We start from the raw sequence: 12,617 nt of genomic DNA on the forward strand, positions 1-12,617 counted from the left end.
TGAGGCAGATATTAGGCATTCGTAAATCAATGCAGAATTCGAAACGCTACATTTTAAATACTTTCAATGTGATTTCATCACACTTATTTGGAGTAAGCTCGGTAAAGTACCGAAAATCGACTTTTTGTAGCCAGCACAATTAAATTCAATATCATTGTTGTTCCTTTAATACCCTGTTTCAATCTTTAAACACATGCATAGCTGTTAATTAGCAACACCACACCTGTCTACTCAACCTCAAAGTCATGTAGAGGTAAAATATCAGGAACTTCAGCTAAAAAGTTTGAAGTGTGTTCTTCGTTCCATAGGACCAATAACAAATGGTCAACATAAATGATATGTTCGGGGAAATCAATATTATAACATTGAAGCTGGGTTGGTTGCATATTAGACAGAAATGTCACAGGCACATTAAAAATGGTTTATGGCCTGTTTTAATTGACTGTCTAATGGTACAGTAATTGTGGTAGTACCCAATCGTCTCATCCATTTGTGCTGCGTCACGTGAACCACATTTTATACAAGTGGATTGGCTTACGGGTGGTCATTTCTTTTTTTTTCAACAATCAAAAATAGATATACAGAATATAAATTCTGTGTACGGCAATGGTGCGGATTGATTCCGAAAATGTTGTATCACCGTATGGCATGAAAGGGCGTTATCTGAACAATAACCACGGACACTCAAAGGCGTGGATGCCATTGATCCCTAGATAATCCCGCGACGGTTTTTACTGTTCAACCGTAAGTTATGAGGGGTTCTCTTAATTATGACTAACGTCGTCTACAAGAGTATCGATTTTTCAATTTTGTACTACTAGGTTGGAAACCAATGCCTGAGTAGGCCCATTGAATCCTTTTATTTCGCTTCTTTTATCTGTTGTTTTCAACGAGAAATTAACTATGCAAAGAGAGTGTCCTATTCATTCAGACATTCCTTGTCATTGACTTCCACGAGTTTAACGTTGTCCGTTAAATGTATAATTAGGCAATAACAATACTCAAGCCACAACTTTAAAAAGGCAGAGGAATGCATGGCTTGCGTTCCAGTTTTGGGTCAAAATTACTCAAAATTATTGGAATGCTTTATCCGGGTAGCAATATCAAAAAGATGGAGAGGTTGGGGGTTCCAGGCGAAGACGTAAGATCTATGTATGGTAAATTACAGGGAACTCGTATCATAAGATACTGGGAAAATTATAGATTCGTAGATGTTACATGGATAGATTATAGAACCCATGATGTAATTAACTGGAATTGATAGAAGCTGGGTAATTAGAATGGCATAAGTGCTGTTTTATTGATTTGTATATACTCTTTATCGAGTCTGCATTCCACTATCCCGAAATGTCCAATATTATTTAAATTTTAACCCAGTTTGCATTCCAATATCACCAAATGTGTGCAATCATCCAACTGTTGATATATGTTCCATGCTTTATATTAGTGTGCAGATTTATAATTATAAACATATACTATTTCTTAGTGTGTTTCCACACTCTCCTCAAAACGCTTCCTCCTCGTAATGGTTACCCTTGGCACGGACCTATCACGACACAACATTCACCCGATCAGCTCCCTGGGGGGCATACACAATCCAAATGCAGCTCCTGTAAGTCCATACGATTAAAGCATTCAAATTGCAACCTCTATCCTACCTGGTTCCCAATTGCATGCCAGTTGCGTTGATTGGGACGCATCGCAAATTTACATGGAAGACTAACTTATAAAATTCAGACCGAAATAACGTGTTGGTCATATAAACGGTCATAATCGTAAAAGGGGGTTAAGAATATTTAAATACTAGACATACATGTTACAAGACAGTACAGACTTAGGGAATGTCTATATTTGTCATATCACTGAAGTGTGTGGACGTGGGCGTAACACTTACAAGACAGCAATATGATTCAAGTATAACTGTATGTATCGTAATGACATTTCGAAAAATAGTATGTTTGTGAGGAATTTATGAGATACGTGACAGAAACTTATATAATCTTGTTTACAAGTCATTTGTACGACAATGACGCGTGGGCGAGGGAGGGGGTGGGGTGAATGTTGTAATTATTGTTTGTGTTTACGAAGCTAGGGAGTAGTTACCTTAGTTAACTTGGATTGCAGTGTCTAGACTGGTACCATTCCATTGGGAGATATTCTAAGTCTCATAATCTTCAAATGTTTTGGGTTATTTATTCAGATTTTAATTTAGGATATGTTGTTCTCGACTTTTTTTAATACTTTCCCCAGTTACTAGTCATCTTCAACGGGCTTACGAGTTCACATGACTGTTTCACAATCACTGTACCCGGGTTATCATTTCACGAAAAGAAAACTTTTGTGTGTGGTTTTTAAAAAAAATATTCTATTTAAATAAAAAATAAAAATAGTCCGGAGTGAGATAGCAAAGCAAAATCACACAACTCGCGATGTATACTGTAAACAGGCTATCTTTTTGCATTGAATTCCTACGCATGTAACATCTCCTATACCGAAGCTTTATTAATTAAAATAGTACCGTGAGACTTTCTCAGGTCAATATGATTCCTCTAACTATTCTGGGGGATCGAGTTCTAAATGCCCTGAATCACAGAAAAGTGTCCCCCTGTATAAAGACGTGGAAACTGTCTTAAGATTGCCAGATAATTGTCCTAAAATACTTCCGAACACCAAGTTGCTCAAATCAATTGGATTTCTCTAGTTTTGTTTCCAACTAACTGTAATTTCTTTATAGTGTGCGTGTACGTGCGTGCGTGTGTGTGTGCGTGCGTGCGTGTGTGTGTGTGTGTGTGTGTGTGTGTGTGTGTGTGTGTGTGTGTGTGTGTGTGTGTGTGTGTGCGTGTATGTGCGTCTTTTCACGACTTGTAAAAACGTTTAGAGAGTCACACGTACGAGACCCCATAGGCCGACTGAAATAAGAAGAAATAACGTTTTGAAAAATGCATACTCAGGCAGTTCTGTTTCAATACTAATCATCAATAGAAAACTGCCTCCGGTAGCCTAGGATCCAGTCTTGTGAGGATTCCTGGCGCTCACCCTTCCAAAAAATGTCTATAGCTACATGCTTGGACTCTAGATTGTACTACCGGATACTACAGTGGCAGCTTAATGAGTCATATGTACACCAAGAAAAAATATTAAACTGTGAATATTGCTTTCGCAAAACTTGCTATGATATTCTTGAAATTAAGAGTATAGCAATACATTGCGAATATTAATAGAATGTATGTAACCTTACCCGAGAGAACTGTATCTCAATATATCCTTACACAGTATTGTTTTTGTATTGTACATATGAATTAGATGCAATATGATACATTTATTTCAACCCTGGTTTTCATCAGAAGTAAATACTAGAAGAAAAAATAACTGTCTATATTAGAATTTAATGCTCGCAATCATAGAAATGAATATAGTTGATGAACAAATCCTCTGTACCAAAAATGTGTTTTATAGACTGTGAGGGCGCACTAACTATAGAGGGCGTAGTCAGCCATGAAACCTCAGTGGTAAAATATTGGCAATATATCGACTATTTAGCACTATAGAGGATGGTACTAACCTCACGGCCAAAGATTAAGGGCCTAGTTACGATTAGTATTAAAATCTAGGAGTGAAAGAAAAGTTGTCTGGCAGAGCTATAGGAAAAGTTTGTCCTGTACAAAAGAATTACCATATCTGATCTTCATGACTCCACTGATATCGGTGCTACTAATGCGAGAGGATGGGATCGGATTATGGGCCTTCAAAATGCAGCCAGCCCGTACTATTTTCTCCAACTCTGTGTCAAGCACATTCTTATCTACAGCACCATAATTGGTTGTGTATCAGTTACGAAAGCAATTTATGCCGCTTCATAACTTCGCGGATTAACGGGATAAACATTCAATGCTCAGCTGAATAACCAAGATATATTCAATACTGCCATTGTTCCGCTTAATGAATATTTGCATTAAAGATTAGTTTGTTGTGGGATTAGTAGTTCACTAATTAAGTAGTACACTAATTAATTAATTAATGCAAAGTTCATAAACATTGATAAAGACAGTGACAACAGAAGGAAAGGCCGCAGACACTGGCATATCCGTTCCAATATCCTTGTAAAGACCATGAAAGTGCCAGGTGGGTGTTCTATGGCAAGACACAGACAGCTTGAGAGAAAATTGATTCACCTTGCTTATATTAATATTCAAATACTCCGCTCCAAGATTCATGGAAAGGTCATGGAAAAAATCAAGTGGGTGCTGCATGGAAAAACTATGGATGTCACAAATATATCCATGGAAAGAGACGGTAAGCTAGAGATATTGATACAGCATGGTCATATTTTCAAAATTTGAAGGTCAAGTATGGATAAGCTAATTGAAAATAAAGAATGAACAGAATGACAATTACAGGGGAATATTGACAGGGTCTGAAAGAAACTTTGCATTCATAGTAATAAACTATACCTCAGACCAGTGGTGTGACACTGCGCTATGGATTTAGAAGGACTATGACTATATTGTGTGATGTTACGTCTTCAGCAGAACCGCAATGTCCGGAGAAGAAAAAAAAATTACCACGAAGGTCGCTATGGTGATGTGTATTATTTTAATATAGCATCTGATAGTTGTGTATGGTTCGGTTTAAAAAATCCCAACATTAAAAAGCTATACATGAAGCACATTGAATATTTTGGATCTTTTGACCTTGGTAAGCAGTGGTTTTGGTGAAAGTGTGAAAAAACTGTGATAAAAACGACCATGTTTTACAGCTCTCGTATGTCACTTTGAACTAACTAACTAACATTGACGACTAGTACAGACAAGTAAATCTTCTAGTTAGAGGGATTGGACCATTTGCAGTGTAGTTTTAACGTATTTTTTAATGACAGAACATTACCAAAAATAGTGGCCCATTGCCGCTAATCTGATAGAGGCGCACACAGATGGACCATTGTCGCAAACCACAGCCTCTTTTACGGCAACGTCGAAACGTGCTGTAAGAACAGGAACAACTCTGGTTTTGCACGGGACCCTAAGCTATGGTAGCCAGTATAGTGTACTAATACACTGATCAAACCACTTTGGTTTGCGTGGCACATAATTAACATTTATTCAAAGGTGACATATAGTGCTCATTCAAAGTACATCATCAGGAACAATTCTATAGACAATGTAATGGAGAAAAATATAAAAATTGCTATATTGCCCAATTTTTGCCATAACACCTATATTTTTTAAAGTAACGTATAACTATTCCCTTATAAAAGTGTAACTGTTCCCCAAGCAAAGTAAAGTGTGTGTTTTTTATGGTTTCAAATTTGTGAACTGAAAAATTGGGGTAAGAAAGTGTATGTGACCATGGAAGTACGACTCTTTAGTAGCAATATTCACAAAAACTTTATAAAAATTCGGCTGCATTTCAAGCCTTGCGCTCTAACCCCCCCCCCCTCAAACTTTCAAGTTTTCAGAACTCGCAACAAATGGTGACTGATTAACATTTTATGACGTAGTCTGCATTAACGATTGTTACGAATTTATAGTTTTCTCCCATGTTTTTTTTCCATAAACCCTCCACCAACGTTGGAGGGTTTATGTTTTTTCCGCCGACTCAAGTTTCAGTGTTGTTGGGCCGTATTCAATGAGATGGACCGGGTTCACTTACTACAGGTGAACCGGAAGCGGCAGTGACACGTAGCAAGCCACTACACCCTTTGTACGAATGGTACTGACTGTCCCATTTCCGGAAACACGACGCCAACTAAGAGGCTGGGAAAGGGTTGTTGGACACGTTGCAGATAGTCATCAAGGTTAGTTCGTTTCATATTTTTGTGTAATCACGTTAATGTCCCCCACAAAACGTAATTTTTGATGATGATGTCTGTAAGTGAAAGTGAAGTGTTTGAGGTCGTAGTACTGTAGTGTACATGACCCCCATTCATTGACCATACCATGATGATGATGATGATGATGATGGTGTTATGGTTGTCGGGTCCGTATGTGACACTGTGTATCATTAAAAGTGACAGTTGGTTGTGTTCACATCATCAGTGATGACATTGGTGTAGTATTTCTTCAGGAAGGGAGGTCTGTCACACAGCATGCGTAGTAAATCCTAGCTATCAAAGGTCATGCCGAAAGACATGGCCAGACACACTTCTATATCAGTTTGTTATGGTCTTGGGATCACTGCGCGTGTGCACAATAATAAATGGCATACGAGGGGCCATATTACACCATATATCGAATAACACACTGCCTGTTTTGCTGTTTAGAGTTTAATAATAACTTTTTAAGAGGATGGAAACATCACCAGATATGTATGTGGTTACAAGCAGTGACATTGCCATGGTTTGGGAACCAGAGGGAGAATCTGGTAAAACCATGTAAACAAACAATAGAACATCTACAAATAAATAAACAAATTCTAACAAGCATGCATGTATCAACAACGTGGCATGTGTTATAATACTTAGGTATCAAAATCAACAGTTACATGTTTGGCTTTTATACACAAAACAACTCCCGTGTACATCCAGAATGTCATCAGCAGTGCCCCCTGAATGTTTTTGTTGTGGGTCAAAATGATTAAAAAAATGTGTTTTCTTGTAAGAAATAGGGTAGTCTAGCCCCTATATGTACTACGATCATCTCCACTGTATACCACAGCATGTCTTTACCACAGCATTTTGTTCTTATACCACCGACAGCATTAGTTTATCCACTAGCACACCAGATACCATAGGGTTTTGGCATAGTATTGTAATTTATATAAAATAAATTCTGAATGAAGGATTTTTCATGAGATGTTATTCTGCATTTATTGTTCAAAACATTTTGACACAACTGGCCCTAACAACCATGATCATGCCCTTAGCAACAGTGAAATGGTGATGTATGTTGCAAAGATAACAACAGGGATGGATAGGCAAGTGAATGGACATGCAAATATACCTTGCAACAAGACCATGCCCATAGCAACAGCCAAAATCATTTTTGTGTGTTTAATTGCAGACTAGACCTTGCCTACCTGGATGCTGGTGATGGTGTTTCTACAGTTTAGATACAACAAAGGAACGCAAATATGACACTTCAGAATCTGATCAACATGAAGACGCGATTTATGAATAGAAATGGAGTCCGTTTGTGCGGTATACTAGCCTTGTGTCTGTTACTATGGAGACTGTATATGACGTCTTGTCCTGGCAATACTAGATCTGTCAATTCATTACAAGGACGACAAGAAGTCCTGTACCAGGTTCATGAAGAGATGCCACAGAAAGAATACTACCAGAGCTTATTAGCTGAGAAGGACGAACAACACAAAGCTGAGGTAGAGACACTTAAACAACAAATTAACGACTTGAAAGCAGAACTTATACGACAGGGTGAGAAATATATACAGTTTGGAGATAATAACCATCAAGGAATCGAATTACAGGAAAACAAAGCTAAAGCCAGTAGTAACACCCAAGATCATGCACTCTCGGAATATTTACAACAACAGGTGAAAAAGATAGAGACACATCAACCGTTGAAGGATCAATATGAAGTTGGGGTGTTTAATACTTTTACCTCCAAACTGGTGTATCATTTAGAAGGAGGACAATCACACAAACCTGCAGAGAAGCCTCGATCTGATAGAAAAGATGACCTCATTGAAGCTGTGTACAGTGCCATAGACATGCTAAATGCAGAAACCAAAGTCAATCCAGCTTTTAGTGTGGAAAATTTTGTGGAAGGGATTTATCGGACAGATAAGACTGTTGGGTCGTATTATAATTTACTTTTCAAGACTGAAGGAGACAGTCATAATTACCAGATAGAATTACTTCGACCGTTTGCGCCGATACAGAAACTGAAGACAATCACAACAGAGGCTCAGAAACAAACTATCAATATGATTGTGCCGTTGTCGGGCCGATTGGATAAATTTAATAACTTTATGCAGAGATTTGAAGAGCTTTGCATCAAGGGTGATAAAAATGTCTATTTGACTGTGGTTTATTTTGGCACAGAGGGGTTGACTGAGATTCAATCCAGTCTGCATACGGTTGCCACGAGAAATAATTTCAAGCAATTCCGTCTTCTTAATTTGAATGGAGAGTTCTCAAGAGGGAGAGGTCTAGAAGAAGGCGCAAAAAGTTGGCAAGGCGAAAACACCATTCTGTTCTTTTGTGATGTAGATATTGCATTTACGTTAGACTCTTTAGAACGTTGTCGTTTGCATTCTCAGGCGGGGAAGAAAGTATATTATCCGATTGTTTTCAGTTTATTTAATCCTGCCATTGTGTATGAGGACAGTCCAGTTTTACCGATGGAAGATGATCAGCTTCGTATTCATAAAGATACAGGATTTTGGCGTGACTTTGGCTACGGTATGACTTGTCAGTACCGATCTGATTTCATAAATATTAAAGGATTCGACGTTGATATCAAAGGATGGGGAATGGAAGATTTGCATCTGTATGTCAAGTATGTACATTCTAATCTCGCTGTCATACGTGTTCCAGATCGTGGCATTTTCCATTTGTATCATCCTAAACACTGTGACCCTGCCTTGACCTCGGAACAGTACAAAGCGTGCATTGGGTCCAGAGCATTAAACGAGGCATCGCATACCCAGCTTGGTATGATGGCATTCAAGAATGAATTGCAAGCACAACTTCAACAGTCACAATTAAAACAACAAAAAGGTGCCTGAAAATACAAAAAAAAATTTTTGAATTTTAATATTTCACATTTTAAAAGAGTGTTTTAGTAAAGGTTTCAGAACCTTTGTAACAATGCAATGGGGAAACTGGCAAAATTTGCATTGATGTCTTATACCATAATTTTGAAAATACCTTGGGGGGAACTAAGATAGATTTGACCTACTTAGCAAAAACTGAGAAACTATCAGGGCTATCCTGGTAATGAAATTTCAAAGGTCCTCGACATATTACATAGCAAGTCAGTTCTCATGATTTTTTCTGCGGTCCTGCTTTCATGAGTGTAGTGAGTGAAAGTGCAGCAGACAGAAACTGCACAGATACCCCTGAAATACACACACTGGCACTCTCAAGTCATAAGGTTCTGTTTTTATTTATTTATTACACATGGCTACCAAAAAAGAGCAAAGTTCTTTAAAAAAATTTGACTGTGTAGTAATAGTGAAGTTTATTTTTTTAAGTGACTGTAGCTTTCGTCCGAATCACTCAGACGTCATCAGCGAAATGATGTTATGCTATTTGGTCAGGTAACCTCCTAGTGACATGACCTGACAGTAGACTAGTCTGTTGAGGTGATTCCACTAGGAGGTCACCTGACCAAACGACATAACATAATTACACTGATGGTGTCTGAGTGATTCGGACGAAAGCTACGTAGTTGCTTCAAGAACTAGATTCCAATAAGGTAACTTTACTACTATATGAAATGAAGTCAAGTATCAATTTCTATTCTCCTACAATTGTGTGTTAATCATTTTGTGTATAAGGAAGTATTTATTGCGCTCACTTGTATGCACTACCCCAAATAGGAACTAGCATGCTCATTTGCATAGCAGTACTGCAACCACCAATACCCCAGTAGGAACCATCATGCTCATTTGCATAGTCATACTGCAACCATCAATATCCCAGTAGGAACTATTATGCTCATTTGCATAGTGGTACTGCGACCACCAATAGCCCAGTAGAAACCATAGTGCTCATTTGCATAATGTTACTGCAACCACCAATAGCAGTCAATTACCCAGACTCTCACATCTCAGATTAGCAATAACAGTATCCACAAATAACCCCACCATCAACCACTTGCTTCTGATCATGCCTGGTTAGATAGTTTGCAAATGGTTGTAAGGATTGCCATACTGCTTAAATTCAATTACTTAAGATGCCAGGTTATAAATTTTATTTAACGATATATGTAAATCGATATGACATATTTAAAAAAAAATATTTATGTAATTAATTATAAATGAAAATATTCTTGTACATCTAACTGTATTTTGCTATTGTTTGACGAGCTTAAAACTTAAAGGGATACAAATTGTTAAGGGACACAAGCTGAGTTTATACGTTTTGGGGAGAGATTTATGCTGTGTATTTAAAAGTCACTAATATTCTACTTACTGAAGCATACATGACTATCACTTGCAATTAACTGAACTCAAATCTGGTATTAAGATATAACATATAAATGATCCAATGATGTAATTTATCATACGTATCAAAAAATGTTCAGGAAATCCATCCTATGCAATTAACTGTTCTAACAATGCCAGAAGACAATTGTAATGTTATAGAAGACATGCATGGACATTAACATTATACTGGAATGTGGTTTTATTGAAGTATTTTCACTTGAGTAAAAAACTTATAAACTCAGCTTGTGCCACTTTACGTTGCCATAGAGATTTGTTTAATAATGGGGAGATGTATTAACTGAACAATGAATATTCATGAGTCCTAAGCACTTATTACTTTCAGTGATCATGAATATTCATTGTTCATCTAATATATATTCGTGTGTGCTTAGCCCCGTGAAGTAACAGTGTACCAATGCTAGAACAAAAAGTAGGGGGAATAACCTTGAAAGTGCAATGTATATGCATAACAGTGAATACTTATCTGTTGTCTTGAAAACTGAAATGATGAAAGATGTACGTGTATAATACCTTGATGTGGCGACTGATTTCAATTGGTTATTTCTTGGTAATCAAATGAAATTTACTTTAAATTTTACATTTATGTGATGTGAAATCATGAAATGACTCTCCAGAACCCAACATTTATGAAAATACCTGTATTTCCAGGGGTGATGCTCCCCAAATGTGATTTTACTTTGGGAATCCAAAACACAGGGTACAAAGTTATAGCCAGGGTATTTTGAAACCTATACTCAAATGTAATGTAATATGTGTGGCAGGAAAGTTGGGCTTCCTTTTTTTTGCAAGACAATTATTTAAAACAAAAAAGATATTAAGCTGCCATTGATACTACTAATAAAACAAAGTAAAAAAAAGTATGCTTGTTGTGCTACAACGCCCTTAGTGCTATTTGTTTCATATTCATTTGCAAATCGATTTTTATTTTTTAAATTCATTTTCACTTTTATTTGCTCATTTTTTAATTTAAATATTTTAATTTTCACTAGCATTTGCAATTTTCTACAGATTTTAGGAAACTTTTGTCAATAATTTCTATATGGATTGTACTTAATAAATTTGATAATTGTATCAAATATTATACATCTTAATAACAACTTAATTCATCGTTGACTCTCTTTTACTGATAAAATAAACCCATAATTTCCAAGATACCTTATAATCAAAAGGAAACCAACAACAGTTGACACACACAACTGCTGACATCAGACTGTGGACCAACGGAACCTGTTACAAACTGGCAAAGTAAACGACTGGATTGGATTAATAACACTTGGTACAGTATATTTGACCAGCAGAGACTTGTATCACATTTCATCATTTGATAAGAACAGTTTTATGGCCACTTTAGTGCACATGAAATGCCATGGGAACTGGAAATTTGTTTTGTGAAAGTGAACTATTAGGCTATAAAACTGTTCTTAACAAATGATGGAATGTAATACAAGTCTCTGTACTTCCAAAATGTGATGCCAAGTGCTATTAATCCAATTCAGTTGTTTACTTTCCCTGTTTGTAACAGTTTCCTTTCGTCAAGGGTGTGATGTCGGCAGTTGTATATCAATGTTTGTATTGTCACAGTAAACTGTTTGGTTGGAAGCAATGCTGCATTGAACCAAGCAGTCTTTCAGATACTGTATACACCATCCCCACTCATGCAGAGACTAATAAACAGACATGCAGCTGTGGCCTCAGACAGCTATATAGGTTACAGGCCTACCTTTGTAAGTTTTTGTTATGTGTTTGTTTTAATTTTCTTTAAATGAATAAAAATATAATGCAACAGCTGCATTGAAATGAGGGGAAAAGGTGAGACTGGAGATGCATTAAATTCTCATATTGTCATGTCATGTAGTTCTGGCAGAATCCGATCATCGTGATGGTGGTGGTGAATACCACTGCCGTTTACAACCCACTCTGGTCTGAAGCCATATGCATGCGTTTGTGTGTGTGTGTGGGGGGGGGGGGGGTACAAGTAACGTGGTCTGTTAAGTGCAACACTGTCAATATGAAACCCCTTATTATGCATATGAATGTCAGGATGTGTACGTTACTCTCAAAATAATCTGGTGTGTCGCAGGGTCTGTCGTGTTGTGGTGGAAAAAGCTGGTAAAGTAACAATACACTGAGATACACTTTTTTTGCCACTTTTCTCTCTAGAGTGACCAAACATCACATGTAACATACAGAAGTCATCATACATGTCAAAGTTTATATTAAGTCAGTGTCATGAAGATATCTTGTCAAAAAGCTAAAACTTCAAAACATACGTGGCTAATTTTCTGTAATTTGGTGATGATGTTTTTTGGGTATAGATGAGAAACTGTTGATGAAATGATTATACAGTCATTACTATGGATATTATTTTTGAGTTTTGGTAAAAAAATTCAAACTTCAAAATGACTTGGCAGATCATGTATACCTTCTTTACAAAGCAACAGCTTGAATTACAACATCAGTAGTGTACAATGCCATTGGAGCTA

General features: G+C 37.0%; 1 protein-coding gene across 1 annotated transcript; it reads left to right on the top strand.

Moving 5' to 3' along the window:
• The first annotated feature begins 5,734 nt into the window (after positions 1–5,734).
• LOC144452217 (chondroitin sulfate N-acetylgalactosaminyltransferase 1-like) lies at positions 5,735–9,154 on the top strand. The gene is made up of 2 exons (XM_078143269.1): positions 5,735–5,794; positions 6,999–9,154. Exon 2 carries the CDS (start codon positions 7,069–7,071, stop codon positions 8,686–8,688), a length of 1,620 nt encoding a protein of 539 aa, XP_077999395.1. The 5' UTR covers positions 5,735–5,794; positions 6,999–7,068; the 3' UTR covers positions 8,689–9,154.
• Positions 9,155–12,617: the final 3,463 nt, after the last annotated feature.

This window comes from Glandiceps talaboti, chromosome 22 (genome assembly GCF_964340395.1).
Source record: "Glandiceps talaboti chromosome 22, keGlaTala1.1, whole genome shotgun sequence".
Lineage (NCBI taxonomy): Eukaryota > Metazoa > Hemichordata > Enteropneusta > Spengelidae > Glandiceps > Glandiceps talaboti.